Source organism: Aulostomus chinensis, chromosome 1 (assembly GCF_037954235.1).
Source record: "Aulostomus chinensis isolate RoL2024-O1b breed Wild chromosome 1, RoL_Achi_v1.0, whole genome shotgun sequence".
Classification (NCBI taxonomy): domain Eukaryota; kingdom Metazoa; phylum Chordata; class Actinopteri; order Syngnathiformes; family Aulostomidae; genus Aulostomus; species Aulostomus chinensis.
In genome coordinates, this window is record NC_141320.1 from 41,000,023 (window position 1) to 41,019,168 (window position 19,146).

The window sequence follows — 19,146 nt, forward strand, 5'->3', positions numbered from 1 at the left end:
TACACAGTTAAAATATCAGGTGCTCTTCAAATGACATGATGATGAGGAAAAGCTACATTCTTGATAAATGATGAAGTCAATTGAACTCAGTTTAGAGTTCAAGCTGTCTTGAATGGAAAGTTTGAGTTGAACAACTGAAACAACTAGGACCCTGACAATGGAGGAAAGCCCCTTTGGCAGCAGCTCCACTTTGAAATCTGCCATCAACTAAAGCTTCTCTGTTCAGTCATGAAGATGAAGAACAAAGAAACCCCACACATTCCAATCTCCCTGATTCAGCTGCTGGTAGAATGGACTTGTAGCAGATTGAGTCCTTGAACAGATAGACAACATGGGTCCTCTGAGATGAAGCTGCTTGATGGTTGTGTGTGTGTCTCCTCAGAGTCCAGAGGTCAGGTCACCGTGACTCAGCCTGCAGCAGTGAGATCTGCTCCAGGAGCCTCCGTCTCCCTCCCATGTTCAACCAGTCAGGATGTTTATAGTGGGAACCGTTTATCCTGGTACCAGCAGAGAGAAGGAGAACCTCCTAAACCTCTCATTTACTGGGCCACCTCGAGAGCATCAGGGACTCCAGGTCGTTCTTCAGGCAGTGGATCAAACTCTGGCTTCACTCTGACCATCAGTGGAGTTCAGGCTGAAGATGCAGCCGTTTATCACTGTCAGAGTCTTCACAGCATCAACAGTCAGGGGGTGTTCACACTGTGAAAAACCATCGTACAAAAACCTCCCTCAGTCACACTGAAGTGAAACTGAACTGACTGCTGCAGCTGGGAGCTGCTGACACACACACACACACACACACACACACACACACACACTCACACACACACACACACACACTCACACACACACACACACACAGGCTTGATGAGAAGAACTAGAACTAGAAGAACTAGGATTCAGATTTTCTGCTGATGACGTTGTGATCTTCATCACCAATTCTTCAACCTGATTGTGGTCCTTCATCAGATTAGCAGCTTCTCTCTGATGATGTCACTCACATCAACTGTGCTTCTGCTTGGATTTTCAATGAACTTCAAGAAAAACCAGCAGCAGCAGCAGGGAGGGACGACTGGACCCTGCAGAGAGAGACTGATCAGCTCTAAAAGGGACAGGAGGCTGAGACTTCTGCTGCTCGTCCTCACACGACTCTGCTGAGGAGACTTTTGGAGGAAACTCGTCTTCAGTCTCTCATTTCTCTCTGAGCTCAGTAACCATAGCAACCGAGAGGCATCGCTGCTGGACCGTGACAACAGACGGTTTCAGAACTAAAGATAAAAAGAAGAGAGAACTCACCGTTCCTAAGTTTCAACAGCCAAAATAAAAGCAGCTTTGGAAAGTTTGAAAAACCACCAGAATGAACACCTGTTGGTTCATCTGGTTTGGTTTCACTGAAGCCAAACACAAGATCCAGATTTTCCTGGTCCTCCTGCTAGCAGGCGTCCCTGATTGGACTAAACTACACCAAACAAAACTGTTTGTCAGGACAAGTTGATTTTACAGAGCGTGGAGAGAATTTTGAATTGAAACCATCTTTTTATTGCAACAGGAAAAGATGGAGGTCAACATGACACAAGAACCCATCTTGAAACAGACGCAGTGAGAACCCACAGAACACTGAGGTTCTCAGAGCGTCTGTGAGCCCCACTGAGCCAAAAACTCTTCCACATTGTTCACTGGTGAATCAGAACTAAAATCTAGCCTGATTCTGGCTTCACCGTGGACACAAACATCGGCAGCAGCTCTTTATCCAAACCTTCTCCATTTGTTTGTTCTTCTTTTGTCAATGGACAACTTGGGCTTCTCCCACAACAAACTTGAACATTTGCCAGGTTTCTGCCCATTGTTCTCCTTTGGACCTTCACTAAAATAAAAGCAGTCTGAGCCCAGATCCCATTGCATCATGCAGAGATAAAATCCTACCAACCAAACAAACCCCTGAGTCTGGGACAGTCCAAATATCAGTGTTAGATGGTTTCAGGCTCTTGGCAGAAGGGACACTGGGCAGAGACACCAGGGTCCATTTGAAGCAGAGGTGTTGACCACTAAAGTTCCATGAAGGATTCACCACTGCAAACCTGCAGACCTCTGATTTCAAGGTGCTTGATACAACAGCCTCCACACCAGCTTGCAGCCGTCCTCTACCTTTAGTCTGTCTCAACACACAGTGTCCCTTCTCCCTCCCAGCTCTCCCTTATTGAAGGCCTTCACTCAGCATTTGGAACACCCAGCACGTTCAGGTCTGCAGCCAGAACTCACAGAACTCTTGTCCATTAAAAATGTCCCTTCATACGTCCAGCTGGGGAACTGTTAAGATTTCAATGTGCTTCATGTCAGAAATATCAAGACCAAAGTCCTGGACCCGGGCACCCTCTGTGTCTGGATCAGTGATGAACCTGTGAAGTTCAGGAGCTGAGAGGCTGCCATGGCCGCACTGAAATCTAGACTCCCTGATCTGAAAGAGGTCAGAGCAGCACTGTGTGGCTCTGAACTGGTGTTTGGGGGAGTCACTACTTTGAAGGAGCAGGCCCACTCCCCATGGGCCAGATTTATGATGCAAGGGATCCTCAACACTGAGGTATCAATTAGTATGCAAGTAATTCTACACAAACCTGGTCAATGACTGCCAGAATGTTTTTGATTTTTATTCATGACAAATAACATTTAATGTACTGCAGTAGTTTCCAATATATTCCACTATATTCTTGTTTGATACAAGAGGCTTTAATCTGTGCCTTTGATGTCATCATAAATATATGAAGGCCTTGTTTCAGTGTCAGGAACCAATCAGAGCAGCCTCCTCCTGACTAAACAGCTCTACTCATCAAGCCCCTGACCCCAGACTCTTCTTGGTGAACTGATCAGAGATCAGATTAGTAGAGAAGCAGTGACACAAAGGGAAACTTCCTCATTCCCTGAACGCAGCTTCATCAAACAGAGCAATGCTAACTGTTCACCTGCAGTCGTGATGTCATCAGGACAGGAAGTTGATCAAACGTGTAACCTAGATGAGAGACGTATCATTAGTTGTGTTACTGCTCCTTTAATAAGTGCCGGTCAGGTGACTACAGCGGCCCCTGCAGTAGAGAGGGAGAATAACGAGAGCAAGAGCAGCACGCTACAGACAGCAGACGGACGACTCGAGAATGAGAGAGGAAAGAGTAAACAAAGCAGACTCTTTTGAGGTCTTCTCCTTGGTTCCTTCATTTTTTGAGAAGACACTGGACTCAACTGCTGTCCATGATTCTGGATTTTGTTGATTGCGTTGTGAACGAGGATTTGGCCAGGTTTTGTAGGCGGGATCACTGGTGTGCAAACACACCTGACGCTGTGGAGAAAAGATGGCGAGCCACCCACAGGAGAGAGAGAGTCGGAGTGGAAAATGGCGCTGCAAACCTCACCCACCCAGGTGACACTGACCCTGACGGTGGGATTGTGGTAGGACAGAACTGACAGGTTTCACAGAGACACCTTGAATTTCTTTTGGACTGATAACGGACTGAACGAAAAGACTGGTGATGAACGGGAGAGACTCTGATCATTGATTTGTGAGATTGAGTTGTAAATTGAAATACTTTGGCCCTGAGTTTTATTTTTATAACTTTGTTTTGTTCACGTTTCCTGATTGTGTGCCAAATCGGTGTTACATGAGAGGGTTGTTGAAAGGGAGTTCAAGCTTGGATAGAGCCGGTGAAACAACCCAACAGGAAGAGGGAACGTAGAACTAAAACTCATAAAAAGGCTGAACCAAGATCAAATGAGAACCTAGACTGAGGAAACTCAAATAGACACCGTGAAGTAAACAAACAATCATAGAAATCCAGCCACCAAATTAAACCTCAACTCAAATAAGTCGGGTTAACTTCAAATAAGACTCAAAAGAGGTCAATAACCTGATTCTCCTGAGGTCTGGTTTCTGTCTGTTGGTTGGAGGGAGACTCCTTTATTGAATGTGTGTGGATGTAAAGGGTTTGGTACCAATAGTTTTTGTTTTTCTGATATTTTCTGTCTATAAAGAAGTCGGCAGTTTTATTCACTGACTAGTCTGTGGTCTGTTATTCTTACATTAGAATCAACCACTCACATGAGCCTAAAATCTCTGGTCCTCCACCTGAAGTGAGACACATGGGAACTTTGACCCTCATCAACCATGCAGGGAGGAGTTCTCAGAGTTTGATTGTGCTGATGAATCATCAGAACTCTCCATCACGCCGTGACGAGGACATCTCAGTGTCAAATCTGTCATTTCCTGCTGCCAGTAGGTGGCGCTGTGGTCACTGCTGACCTGTAGATGTGTTCAGACTGGGATGTTGATCAAACCTGGAAGTTTCAAACAGACCTGACAGGTGGAGAGGATTCAGAAGAGTTGAAGCTTCATTTTAGTTGGAGCCTGAAAATGAGGTGAGACTGAGGGCTCCCAGGAGTTGCAGGTAGGTGCTGCCCCCTAGTGACTCAATGGAGAACAACATGTAATGACGTGAACGTTCTACATTTTTCCAGTTCTTGACTTCATTCATCCTCAAACTTCTTCCAGCTGGAAGAGAGTGAGATCATTTAAAGTAGAGAGTCAATAATCAGCATCTCATCACTCATTTGTTCTCTGGTGGTGACCTCACGACTCAGCAGTGTGACATCACACATTTCGCTGATGTCATCCTCAAGTGTGTCACTCAGTTCATGCAGCCTTCATTGTTTTATTTTATTATTTCCTTTCACTTTGATCTTCACAAAGACAAAGTGCGTCTGATGGAGGCAACACTGATAGAGTGGAATGTTTCCATGTTGCCATGACAACGTGAGGCCCCTCACCTCCTCTGTTCCTTCTGCCGGTCGGCGTCAGAAGAGCAAGATGGCTGCTTCTCCATCTGGGTGGATGAGCAGCTCCTCCCATCTCAGGCAGACGCTCCCTGGCTGCATGTCAGCAGCTCCTCAAAGCTCCTTCTGGTTTCTTTGCTCTCCTGATGCTGCGCTGGTGGATTTGTCCACCTCTCATTCTCCAGGGTTCTCAGCCTCATGTTCTCTCCCTCCTGTTCCAGCTCCTCCAAGTTTCCAGTGGAAGTTTGGCTTTTGTTTGCTACTTTGTCTTTTCTCCTCTGTTGGTGCTTTGAGTTCCTTTGTTGTTCTTTGTCTTTTCATCATTCAAGCCTCCTTTTGTTGAACGCTCCTCTCCCCCGTCTGTATTCGGGTCCTGTTCTCCTCCACTTTGGCCAAGAAGGCGGCTCAACAAGAGTCACCAGTGATGTCACAGCTCCTGGATGCCCCGCCCCTTCATCTGGTGCAGGTCGTGTGATGTCACTGAATCCCACTCAGACCAAACCAGTCAGAGATCAGTGTGTTTGTGTCAGTGATGTCATCGCCGCTGACATCACAGCCCTCCATCCACACACGCCAGACTGAGGTGGAGGAGGTGATGTTGGGGTTTTCAAGGTCTTCGTCATGAGTGGGAGGGGCTGAGCTGGTGAATGATCAGCTGACCAGGTCTGGGCTCAGTTCAGATGTTGAGCCACTGCTGACTGCCGTTTGCCTGAGGAAGACCCAACGTTCCCCTCAAGAAATGGAGGGCAGTTTTTAGTGCAGCGTTCATTCTGGTTGGAGTTTTCCTTTCCTTTGCCCTGCACCTCTCTGGTGGGGAGGTGCTCCCTGTTGACCAGGACACAGTGGAGAAGACTGGACCAGGACCTTCACTGGTTCAAGGAGCACCGAGGCAAAGGGAGGCCCAGACCAGCAGCCAGGGTGACCAGTTTGAAAAGCTGCTCCTCTTCCATGCTGACTTGTTGGTGTCTCCTCTTTTATTCCTGAGTGATTTTAATCTCAGCTCTCTGAACCTGAATGGAGCAGAACCAGGAAATCATTGCAGGAAATCATGGAGGAGAAATGAATGAATGAGACTTCCAGTCAAACTGAGACAAACGTCCAGGTTTGGTCATCAAAGATATCTGACATTCATCAGTAGACTGACAAAGATGCTCATTATTATTGCAGCAGATTAAACTAGAGAATGAAGAGGGTCTCACTTTGGAAAAAAATATTGCAGGATATTTTTGTTTTATCAGAGAGGCTTTAATGTCTGTCTTTGATGTCTGAACTCTGATGTCATTGGTGGTGACTGAATTCTACCCCCTGACAGACTGAAGGCTCATATTGGTGATGCAGGTAGGTGCTGCCCCCTAGTGACCCAATGGAGAACGACATGTAATGACATGAAGAGTCTACATTTTTCCACTTGTGAGATAAAAATACCTCACAGCAAGAAGGTTCAGGGTTCCAGTCCCAGCTCCAGCACAGGATCTTTCTGTGTGAGTCTCCATGTTCTCCCTGTTCCTGCGTGGGTTCTCTCTGGTACTCCAGCTTCCTCCCACAGTCCAAAGACATCAAGAGGGGACGAGGCTGATTGATACTCTAAATTGACTGTAGGTGTGACTGTGAGAGTGAATGGTTGTCTGTCTCTATGTGTTGGTCCTGTGATGGACTGGTGACCTGTCCAGGGTGAACCCTGCCTCTCACCTGTAGACTCTGGGATAGGCTCCAGCCCCATTACCCTTAACAGGAATAAGAGGAAGAGAATGGATGGATGGATGTTGGAAACGACTGCAATACAGTATATAAATATTCTAGTTCCATACATGGGAACCTGGTTCTTCTGCTCTTTAACATCCTCCAATAGGAATGGACCGTCTATGACAAAGTATCAATAAATCTATCAAGGAGGAAGAAGAATTCTGATCAAAGAACTGAAGTCAATCTGGAGATCAGTTGATCTCTGGAAGGAGGAGGAGGAGGCATCCTGTGCTTTTATCTCTCTGTTCATGTTTCCTGCTGTGTGTGTGTGTGTGTGTGTGTGTGTGTGTGTGTGTGTGTGTGTGTGTGTGTGTGTGTGTGGGTGTGTGTGTCCCAGCTGCAGCAGTCAGTTCAGGTTCCTTCAGTGTGACTGAGGGAGGTTTCTGTCCGATGGTTTCTCCCAGTGTGAACACAGCCTGACTGCTGATGCTGTGCCGACTCTGACAGTGGTTCAGTTTTTCTCAGTGGCTTTGTTGCTGCTCTCAGATCAGAATGAAAGTTCCCTCAACTCTGAGTTCAGCCTCCACAATATGGAGTCACTTGTTTCTCCTTCCTTTGATCAAATAGCGAACGCTTTTGGACGAGGAGGGAGGAAACCACGGCGTTTCACTGCTTTACATTTAGAATCTCACGCCAAGCTGGAGAAGCAGGTCCTGAATCAGTCACGTGGTCACTGCCGGCTGAAGAGGCTTTGGACGTCACCACATACGTCATCAATACGCGCTTCACAGAACGAGACGAAGACGCGGGACGTTTTCAAACAACAAGGAAAGAAGGAGAAGTCCGTGAACCCCCGGCCTCGGTCTTTGTCTCCTGAAGGCTGAGTGGCGCCGGTAGAACCTCAACATGTGCGCCGCGCAGCTGCTGCGGGTGTCGGTCCAGGAGCGGATCCTCGCCGCCGCTGAAGACTTCCTGCTGCAGCTGGGAGAAGGAGACTCAGCGGCTGGAGTACCGGTGCTGAGAGCGCTGCTCACCGAGCGGCTGGCGGCGGCCGCGGAGCAGATCGTGGCTCTGCTGGAGGAAACCGTGGCGGAGTACGAGCGGTAGAACCGCCGGCAGAGGTTGCTGCTCGATGCCGTGCTGAAGCCCCGAGTCAGGCTGGACAGAGCAGGTGAGTCCCCGCAGGGACCTGCTGGGCCCCGAATTCAGTCCAGGAAGTGGAGCTGCAGAGGCCCTCAGAGAGCATTTTAGGGGATTTTAGGTGTAAAAAGCCATTTCCGGGTTGTGTGTGAACGTCTGAAAGGTAAAATGAAAAAATTCAAAGGTCAAAATCAAAGGGTAAACTAGTTTTTCTGTGGATTGTTGTCCAGCCTTCTTTTGTAGTTTTTACCCTGTCCTGTTCAGCAGCAGCATCCATGTTCCTGGTGCTTTGTTGGACTGAAGCAGTTCTACTCTGCTACGGAGGAACCTGATAAACTCCTCCTATCACCTTCTGTGTTGAACTTTATTAGGAATGTGTTGGTTCATTGATGAAGCTACCGGACTGAGGCTCAGGAGAGGACAGGAAGAGAGAGCAGGGACAGGACAGGGAGGACAAGGGGGGGGGGCAACAATAGGAGAAAAACAAACAAACAAAAACAGTAACAACAATAACAACAGAGATTTATCGAGAGTTCGATCGGAAATTCTACTGGTCACCAAGAGACGAACTATAAAAATAGACCAGAGAGAGAGAGAGAGAGAGAGTAGAGCCAGCAGGTATTTCTTCTCAGAGTATTACAGTTCTACAACACAGAACAACAGAAGTTATCAGTCGAGAAAAACTCTCACTGACCTGTCTTTGTAGCCAGAGAGGCGTGTATTTTGAGACCAGGTGTGTGTGTGTGTGTGTGTGTGTGTGTGTGTGTGTGTGTGTGTGTGTGTGTGTGTGTGTGTGTGCGCGCTACGGTTTGTCTTGAATGCAGTGGGTAGCTGACTGTAGCTGATGTGGGGGACCAGAACATCACACCCCCAGTCCAGGATAGCAGGCAGGTCAGGACCAAACCACCAGGGCACCCAGAAACCCCCTGAACACAGGGAGCCCCAGGAACCCCCCCCCCCCCCAGGCCACAGGCCCAACCCAGGCCCGCGCTGGTGCAGTTAGCAAAAGGGGCAGCAATTGACTCACTCCCCGCCCCAGCTGCCCCCCCATCCCAACATGGGTGCAGGGTGTGTGTTGTGCGTCTCTTTTCATTGAGTTGATTTCTGTTTCTGTCTGTTGCTCCGCTGTTTCAGAGTCAAATGAAGAGATTTCTGATGTTGCTGTTTGTGTCCTGCAGATGTGGAGCAGCTGCTGGTGATTAAAGAAGAGGTTCCCCCTGAGCTGCAGGACCCAGAGCCCCCCCACATTAAAGAGGAGTGGGAGGAGCTCTGGACCAGTGAGGAGGGAGGGCAGCTTCAAGGGCAGGAGGAGGCTGATATCACCACGTTCCCCTTCACTCTGGTCCCTGTGAAGAGTGAAGGGGACGAAGAGAAACCTCAGTTCCCACAGCTTCATCAGAGTCTAACTGAGGAGAACTTGAAAGAAGAGTCTCTGAGCAGCAGCCCAATTCATCATCTGAAAACAGAAGCTGTTGGAGAAGAGTGTGGAGGACCAGAACCAGAACCAGCCAGCAAGGTAGATCCAGATCCACTTGTACAACCCCAGACTGAAGACCAGATGTCAGACTCTTCTGAAGCTGAGACTGAAGTCAGTGAGGATGATTGGGTCAGACCTGATAACACGACTACCTCTGAGCACAAGGAACCCTTTGGCTCAAGGAGGAATTTGCTTCAGAAACTGAGCCCAGGACAGGAAGTGAGTCATTGCAGCTCAAAAGAGCAAAAAGCACAGACTGAAAGAGGATCAGAGATCATCAGGAACATGAACTTTGGTCCTTCTGAATCTGAGACAGAAGTCAGTGAGGATGAGCGTCCCTTTAGGTGCTCAACATGTAGTAAAGGTTTTAATTACAGAGGTGGTTTGGATATACACATGAGAACACACACTGGGGAGAAACCATTCACATGCTCAGTTTGTGGAAAAAGATTCTCTGTCAGGGAACATTTGAAAACACACATGAGAACACACACTGGGGAGAAACCGTTCCCCTGCTCAGTTTGTGGTGGAAGGTTTTCAGAAAAGGGATATCTGCATAGACACATGAGAACACACACTGGGGAGAAACCATTCCCGTGCTCAGTTTGTGGCACAAGATTTTCAGAAAAGGGGCATCTGAAAAGACACATGAGAACGCATACTGGGGAGAAACCATTCCCATGCTCAGTTTGCGGCACAAGATTCTCAATTAAGGCACATTTAGAATCACACATGAGAATGCACACTGGGGAGAAACCACATCCCTGCTCAGTTTGTGGCAAAAGATTCTCAGTTAAGGGAGATCTGAAAACACACATGAGAACGCACACTGGGGAGAAACCGTTTCCCTGCTCAGTTTGTGGCGGAAGGTTTTCAGAAAAGGGATATCTGAATAGACACATGAGAACACACACTGGGGAGAAACCATTCCCGTGCTCAGTTTGTAGCACAAGATTTTCAGAAAAGGGGAATCTGAAAAGACACATGAGAACGCACACTGGGGAGAAACCATATCCCTGCTCAGTTTGTGGTAAAAGATTCTCAGTTAAGGGAGATCTGAAAAGACACATGAGAACGCACACTGGGAAGAAACCATATCCCTGCTCAGTTTGTGGTAAAAGATTCTCAGTTAAGGGAGATCTGAAAAGACACACGAGAACACACACTGGGAAGAAACCACCTTTGCAAGAAGTGGCTTTGAAGCATGACAAGAGTGGGAGACGCAGGTTGAAGGCCAAATAATGAATTTATTTGGTGAAAAGAACAACGATAAACCAAAATTGAACTCAGACAACAATGTGATGTGATTGTCAGTAGAGTCAGTGGTGTGGGTTCATGTGTGCATGTGTGTAAGGGAGGTGGAAGGAAGAGATGTTGTCTGCTGAAAATCAAAGTGACAATGGATGAGGAGGAAGAGAGGCTCCTGGCCAGCAAGGCGGGTTCTGTATGTAGAGAGCACCGGGCCCAGGAGCTTCAACTAGGAGGAACGAACAGCCCCCCACCCTCCAGATACCTGCTGCAACACCAGAAACAGCATGAAAGGCACCAGCCACGGGACCTTTATCCCCCCCCCCCACACACACACACACACACAAGAAAGGGGTCACCAAAGTACCTTAAATGTATTTGTTTAAAAAAAAAGCCAAAATGATGATTAACCAAACCCCCTCAAACCATGTACATCACCCATTGTTCTGTACAGATGAGGTAAACCTATCAGGAGGTGAACCAGTGGCTGCTCCGGTGGTCCAGCATCTCTTGTCCCAAGGTACCGCATTGACCGGTGCACCCAGAAAGCAATGATGTAGGAGGCTAGGAAAAGACAAGAGGAGAACCAGAGACAGGAAAACAGTTCACTATCAATTTCCACACTGAAGGAACTCTAGACAACGCGTCCACCACCACTTTGTTGGTCCCCTTCACACAAGAACTATCCAGTGTGACTGCAGGAACAGAGACAAAGAGAGGAGAAAACACAGCAGGAAAGAAACAGGATGAAGCTGAAATCATGGAGCCACCATTGGACAGGAGGGTGTGAGGGCTGATCTGATTTCTCTGAGGTCACCATCAAAGATCCACTTGGCACCAAGTACTGATCTTTATAATGATGTATTGATCCTGATCAAACACTGAATTGTCTTTGAGATGTGTGAAAATAAATGAGTGGGTGGAGTCTCTGATATCAGTGATGTCATCCAGCTGATGGAGACATATGGGACATCAGCTGGAGCCTCCGGTGAAGTACCTTTAGTAGTAGTACACATGCAGTACACGCTCAGGACCGGCTCCTACACTTCCTACTACGCTCAGGCAGGGTGCTGTGCTGCTGGGCACCACTCAAACAAATACATGGTTCCTATGTGAGGGATTGGTTGGATTTCCGGTGTATCAGGACCAGGACTGAAGTTGGTCCCTGACCGTCCTGGAGGGGCGGCTGTAACACAGGATGAGTTTTCACAGTGAAGGTCTTCTTCTTCTACAGCTGAATTAAAGTGTAAACAGCCGTCTAGACACCTTTTAACTGTCCTTATAAACTTGTCTTTTAATAAACTTTCTGTTCTTCAAGTCGTCAGTGCTTTTGTTTCCATGCTCTACTTGATCACCACCCTTGTGTTTGACTGTTTGGAGTGGATGTTATCTACAGACATCTTTCTACTTTAAATAGATTAAAGACTTGTTTTTCCATCTCATGTTGTTCCTGCAATGATTGAAGGCAACAAACAACAACACATTATTTGCCATTTTTCATGTTATTTTGAACTTTTCAATTTTTATCTCAGTTCTGGATAAAAAACATTCTTCTTCCTCTTCTGTTTAACAGCAGCTGTTCTCTAAGTTTGAAACTCCACATTACAACTGCAGCAATCAATCAATCAATCAGGTTTGGGGAACCAGCCCAAAAGAAACATGGTGTCAGGGGCCTCTTATGTGTTACAGTTGGAATGTCCTGGCTCAGGGACTCTTGGATTTCACCTCACCAGCAGGATGGATTTTGCGTTTGTTTTGTCTTCTCTTTTTTTCCTTGTACTTGTGGTCATCATTGTCTCCAATAAGAAAATCTGAGGCTGGGACGTCTTGATGACTCTTGAAGACAGGAAGCAGGTCTCAGAAGAGTGTCAACAGTCTGGTGCTGCATTTCTCTCTCTTCTAGACTCAACTGGTGTCCATCAGTCTGTCCATGAACGCCCTCACTGTCACAACCACACCTCCACCTCCTCCTAACATGTGGAACTGAAGCTGAACATCTTGTTGTGTTTCCACAGAACGCTTTTATCAGACCATCAATCAATCACTTTGGACTTTGAACTAATCAACTACACTCCACTCAGGAAAACTGTGGTTTCCAGATGTTTGTCTGATCAGGCCACACCTGGATTTAAGGAAGCGATTCCAGTCGTGCTTAATCAGTGTCGTGTCCCATTGTTACAGAGGACACTGTTGTCAACCTTAGTCCCTCCCAAATTGATAATTTTATCAATAGAGCAACAGGCACCTTAGGATCAACTCTGGACTCATTTGCCCCACTAAAAACTAAATCTATAAATCCAAGGAAACAAGCACCTTGGTACAATTCAGAAACCAGACAGCTTAAACAAAAAACCCAGAAGTTCAAGAGAATATGGCGCTGCCCCAACTGGAGGAGTCTCATTTAGTCTGGCAAGACAGCCTTAAAAGCTATAAGAAAGCCCTTCGTATAGCGAGAGCAGCCTACTACTCAGCACTAATAGAGGAACACAAGAACAACCCAGGTTCCTCTTCTTTCATGGACTTCTTTAATGACAAAATTGTCCTTCTTAGAGAGAAAATTCACCTCCTCCTGCCATCAGCTGACAACATGGCACCTATAGCCTCAGAAGCCTTAGAGGCTGCTGGAGGACCAGACGTACACTTGACAGTTTTTCTACCGTTAGCCTTGATGAGCTCAGTTCAATCATTTCCTCCTCTAAACCATCCACCTGTCTTCTAGACCCCATCCCAAACAAGCTACTTAAGGACTCTCTACCCCTCGTTAGCACCTCCCTCTTAGATATGATCAATGTGTCTGGTATCTGGTTACGTCCCACAGTCCTTTAAAGTGGCAGTAATTAGACCCCTTCTCAAAAAAGCAACCCTGGATCCAGAAGTTTTGGCCAAATACAGACCAATGTCAAATCTTCCTTTTCTCACCAAAATTCTGGAGAAAGCAGTTGCTAAACAGCTGTGTGACTTTCTCCATAGCAACAGCCTATTAGAGGATTTCCAGTCAGGTTTCAGGGTTCATCATAGCACAGAAACTGCACTCGTCAGAGTTACCAATGACCTCCTACTAGCATCAGATGAGGGACTGGTCTCTGTGCTGGTCTGATTAGATCTTAGTGCAGCTTTTGATACCATTGATCACCATATCCTTCTACGGAGACTGGAACCTGTCATTGGCATTGAAGGAACTGCACTTAACTGGTTCAGGTCCTATTTACTAGGTCGATCTCAGTTCGTACTCACGAATGATAAACCCTCGGAAACCACTACAGTCTCTTATGGTGTTCCTCAAGGCTCTGAGCTTGGACCAATCCTCTTCACCCTTTATCTGCTTCCTCTCGGTCACATTATTAGGAAACACTCAATTAATTTTCACTGCTATGCTGACGACACACAGCTGTACTTATCAATGATCCACATGAAATAAATCAGCTGACTAAACTGGAGGCCTGTCTGAAGGAGATAAAAACTTGGATGACCCTTAATTTCCTTTTATTGAACTCTGACAAAACTGTGTCATGAAATAACTTCTGTTGGGATTTGGTTCTATATAAATAAAATTGACTTGACTTGACTTTTAGGTTAGAATTAATTTTAAAGCAGAAAACTCTTCCCTCTTCAATCCTGTCACTCAGTGTTGTAAACTGTTTCAAACAAATTCTACTGTTCAACAGTTCAAGTGTTTCTAATGAAGCTGAATGTTCTCCTCTACTTTCCTCAATTGGGTTTCTTTCATGTCCTCCTGAGATCAAAGACAGAATTCTAGCTACTGTCAAAGCCCTGATGACATCATGAGGAATTCTGACTTTGATCTGGAGCCTCTTGCTTTAATCTGAATTTGATCTGACGAATGTTTTAGTTTAGGTTGCATGATACCGTCCACCTCATTTCTCCTGATGGACTGGTGACCTGTCCAGGGTGAACCCTGCCTCTTGAACAATGTCACCTGGGATCGCCCCCCCCCCCCCCATGACCCTTAAAGGACAAGAATAGAAAGTGGATGGAGGGATGGACTCAACACTGAAATCAGCTGATCTGATCCACATTCTAATGTTTCCTGTCCCTCTTTAGGAGTCAATGAGAATAGTAGTGTATATAATAATGTATATCCAACCTTGGAGTATCTTTCCAAAGCTTTGAGTATTTCTTCTTGTTTCTACTTGTAGTTTTAGTGTCTGGATCTTTTCTTTTGATGTCCTGCTGTCTGCTCTTTGCTTTTGGAGCTTCCTTCCCAACAACTACCAGGCCTCCTGGGTACTGTAGGAAACATGGTCAAGTTCTTCTGACTTCTCCAGGAACGTCCTGCTCACATTGGTCTGTCTTCATTTTGACTCCTCCCACTGCCACAATGACCAGCCTTTATACTCTTGGTGACTGGGGCCCTGGTTGCTGCAGGCCTCAACACCAGCCTGTGGTTGTGAGCAGTGCAGAACAGAACTGACAGTATCTCCCATGCAGGACCTGGGTCAGCACCTGCTGCCAGCTGGGGCACCGCTTTAACCTGGACCCCTAGAAGATCTTCTCCAGGAACTGGCCTTTTTGGTTCCATCAAGGCCTGAGAGGATGGTGAAGAGTGATCCTCCACCAGGCAGCACAGTCAGCAGCAGCCATTTTGTTCCACTAGAATCAAGTATGATAGTGACAGACTGGTGAGTACTTGCTAACTAACACTTCCTGTTTTTACTGCTATTCTTCCATGAATGTGCTCATGTTGGCTGCTCCCCAACCACAGTTTCAAAGCCATGAGGACATCTTTCATCAACAATCAGACTTATTTTTTCTCTATTTGGACAAATAAGGTTTCAACTGACACGGCTGGCCAACGTCCTGGAGTTCATTCAGCCTGGAGAACCAGGTGCTGGTTCCTTCTTTTACCAGGCAGGAACGGGCAGCAGATCCAAGATCAGTAGGTGCGGATGTCTGCTTTGACTGGTAGGAGGAAAGAGAGCAGGACAGCTGGTCAGAGACAAAGACAGATCATGAAGAAGGAGTGCTGTATTCTGCTAGCACATGCTAGTGACAGTCAGAGATCAGGAGTCTCAGCAGGGAAAGATTCATGTCTTATTTCAGAGGACAATTGGACGTTCACTGGAAGACTGTGAATGTTTGAGGGTCAGAGGAGAAAAGAGGAGAAGTGCACCTGTTGTGTGTGATGGGGCACCAGCATGGAGGAAGTTGTCAAACATTTTGAGCGAAAAAGTGTGAATCTTCAAGTAAAGAATTAAAATGATTTAGTTCACAATGAGGTCTCTGTCATAAAACAAAAGGAACAACTGACTCCCTCACCATTTCCACCCTCTTCAACAGATTCACATTTCAAAACAACCAGGTTTATTTTGTTCCCTTCTTTTAGCAGAGGATGGTTTTGATCCATCCACCTCTGGGTTCTGGGCCCAGCACGCTTCCTCTGTAAATCCATATTTTGGGTTCTGGCTTGTTCTGCTTTTCATTTTGTGTTTGTATTAAAGTTCTGTTGCTGAAAAAAAGACTTTTTTGCCTTTTTAAACACACACACACACACACACACACACACACTACAGCCAAGCATATAGAATGATACAGTCTGAGGTGGTTTTGACTGGTAGGCACCAGTGTGCACTGTTTGGCACTGAAGTCACGTGACTGAAGTCATCCAGTCATGTGACTGAAGTCATCCTGTCATGTGACTGAAGTCATCCAGTCATGTCAGTGATGTCACTTGGCAGGACTGTCACTGCCGTCTCATTCTAGAAAAGAATCCAGACTCCACCTGTGGCTCCATGATAACTGATGGACCTCTGGTTGAAGGCTGGACGATGATGTTTGGACTGGGGGGGTTAAGATGGTGGGGCTGTTTCAGTTCTAGTGCTGAAGGCTTTCACCATGACAGTCAGACTCTCCTCTGTCCTTCATGGTCCCTCAAATGTGCAGTGTGGACCTCACACACTGAATTTAGCCTGAAAACTCTTCATGAACAGCAGGAGACTCAGAGTCTCTGTGGCGCTCGGCTGTTAACAGAGAGGCTGGTGGTTGGAGCCCCCCAGGGACCAGGACCAGGCTCTACTGGTGCTGAGGACTCTGTTGATCAGCTGCTGAGTTGCTACTTGATGTCAACATTGGTCTGTTTCATCCTGAGTAGTTTGATCCTAGCAGAGTCGCTGCATCGATGATCTGAATGTGGACGGACAGATTGACCCTCCACAGCAGACGCCTGTCACAGATCTCTGGATGAGACACTTTGAGGTAAAGCCAGGTTCTGCCAGTCCCACTCACATGTTTCAATCACATGTTCAGAGATGGGTTTGTTGTTCCTGAATCCATTTCTTATTTTCTGATCACCTTGTGGATTGTTCATCATTCTCCTCATCACCATACTTTAGGTTGCAGTACGAACACCTGAGTTAGTCTGGGGTTGCAGGAATCATACAGCATCCAAATAATAGCAGGTTGAAACATTTATTTAAAAGAGTTTAACATGGTTACACACACACACACACACACACACACACACACACACACACACACACACACACACACACACGTGTATCAACATGATGTTCCGAATGTTTCACTGTCTGTGGTTGTCCAGCTCTCCTTGCCTCTTCACTGTCATTGTCAGAACTCGGAGCAGTCTTCCTCTCCAGGTGATGTCTCTGAGTGATGATGATTGCTGTCTGTTCAACCAGCTTCATTTGTTGATATCTGAGAAGGACTGAAGACAGCAAAGTGTGCTGATTGGCCAACAACCCCTCACAGGTCAAAGGTCACTGCTCTGAGGCGGACCAGTTTACTGTAACAGTGGTGGCACCATCCACTGCTGGCGCTCTCTTCAGTGCTTCTTGTTTCTGCCCTTTGTGTGTGAGCTCCTAGAGCAGCTGGTCCGGCTCCTCCCCTTTTCTTTTCTATTCCACAAATTTATTTTTTTGATTTTCTGTTTTTGTAATTCATCATCGATCTCGGCTCACGGTCGCTACACTCTTGACCTCCTGTGAGCCTTGAAGAGAGAGAAGCCACCTTTGTGTCGGAGAAGAGCAGCTTAGTCCAGGCAGCCAGCAGCCTGAGACCAGAGGGTAGCCAATCAACGCGCTTCCCTTCTTCATCGAGCGAATCTCAGCGGGAGCCACGGTCGACGAGGTGGAGGCTTTGGAGGCCGTCCTCCCACCAGTTCGTTGGAGAGGCGTCGTACATCGATGGGAGAATCCAGCTGAGAACGTGAGCCGGTTAGGTTGGTTTTCACCGATTCAGGCCTGGACTCCTCTCTCGCTGCCAAACTCCGCCTGACTCCGTAGAGCTGGTCAGCCTCCACTCAGTCCTCTTCATTTGGTTGGAGGTCACCATCGTTCATCCTACACACCTTTCCACCTGCCTCTTAGCCGTCTACTTGAAGCTCAGATAAATCCAGGCTAATTCATACCTGCTACTCAATATGGGCCTTAATTACTCTGCTGGAATTATCACTCTGTCTTAAGGGTTTTCTTAATTGTATTAAATCCTCTTTAATTTCCAAGAAGTCTTCCAACTCATTCATTCATGCAAGCCACTGATCCACAAGACCTCATTGATGAGCTTCAACCTGAGACTGATTGTTTCTCGTTGGACGAGACACCCATTCAATGAGACTCATTGTCAGTCCATTGAAATCTACTGGTGTTCCTGGTGAGTTGATTTAACAACATGAGCTGACAGAATCTACATTCAGGTAGGAACCACCACATCCAGGGGTCTGGACCTTTGAGCAGGCAGAGCCATCAAAGTAGCAGACTAAGCTAGCAGACATTAGCATTGAGAAGAAACTGATACCTGAGCCTACTTTTGGGTCTGGTCAAGTGATGACACAATAATATGACATCATTGTCAGACTGACGCCTGCTCAACACTGACCAAACGCCGCCCTATTGCATTGTGGGAAATTTCTGCTTGGCTCGCGTCCATCAAAACACACAAAGAAATTTCTCCAGAATCATTATGGAAAGTGGATACAATTGAGTCCACACTGGTTTTTCATTCTGAGTCGGGTGCAGGTGTGGAATTTCAGACACAGTCTGTGTTTGTGTTGTTTATTCAGTGATTTTTCTTACAATTCCCAATCAAAGCCCCACATTGCTAATGAACTCAAAATGATGCTAACAGTAATGTAGTGATAGTTGCTAATAAACTAAGTGATGCTGACACTCATGTGGTTAGAGTTTCAAGTAACCTAAAAATGATGCAGACAGTCATGTAGTAAGAGTTGCTAATAACCCCAAAGTAATGCGACAGTGATTTCAGAAGAATTGCTAATGATCTCAAAATAATGCGACAGTAATGTTGTAAAAGTTGCTACGAACCTCAAAATATTGCGACAGTGATGTCGGAAGAATTGCTAATGAACTCAAAATGATGCTGACAGTAATGTAGTGATAGTTGCTAATCAAGTCAGTGATGCTTACAGTAATGTAGTAAGTGTTTCGAATAACCTCAAAGTGATGCTGACAGTCATGTAGTAAGAGTTGCTACGAACCTCAAAATAATGCGACAGTGATGTAGGAAGAATTGCTAATGAACTTAAAATGATGCTAAACGTAATGTAGTAATAATTGCTAATCAACTCATTGATGCTGACAGTAATGTAGTAAGTGTTTCGAACAACCTCAAAGTGATGCTGACAGTCATGTAGTAAGAGTTGCAACGAACCTCAAAATAATGCGACAGTGATGTAGGAAGAATTGCTAATGAACTTAAACTGATGCTAAACGTAATGTAGTAATAATTGCTAATCAACTCATTGATGCTTACAGTAATGTAGTAAGTGTTTCGAACAACCTCAAAGTGAT

The 19,146-nt window shown here is 46.2% G+C and overlaps 1 protein-coding gene across 1 annotated transcript; it reads left to right on the forward strand.

The window, feature by feature from the left end:
* The first annotated feature begins 9,235 nt into the window (after positions 1-9,235).
* Positions 9,236-11,638, forward strand: LOC147271655 (uncharacterized). The gene has a single exon (XM_086203218.1). It carries the CDS (start codon positions 9,401-9,403, stop codon positions 10,355-10,357), a length of 957 nt encoding a protein of 318 aa, XP_086059344.1. The 5' UTR covers positions 9,236-9,400; the 3' UTR covers positions 10,358-11,638.
* The last annotated feature ends 7,508 nt before the right edge of the window (positions 11,639-19,146 follow it).

Coding starts and splice junctions, on each gene's coding strand:
- LOC147271655 (XM_086203218.1), top strand. CDS start 9,401: ATGAACTTTGGTCCTTCTGAATCTGAGACAGAAGTCAGTGAGGATGAG.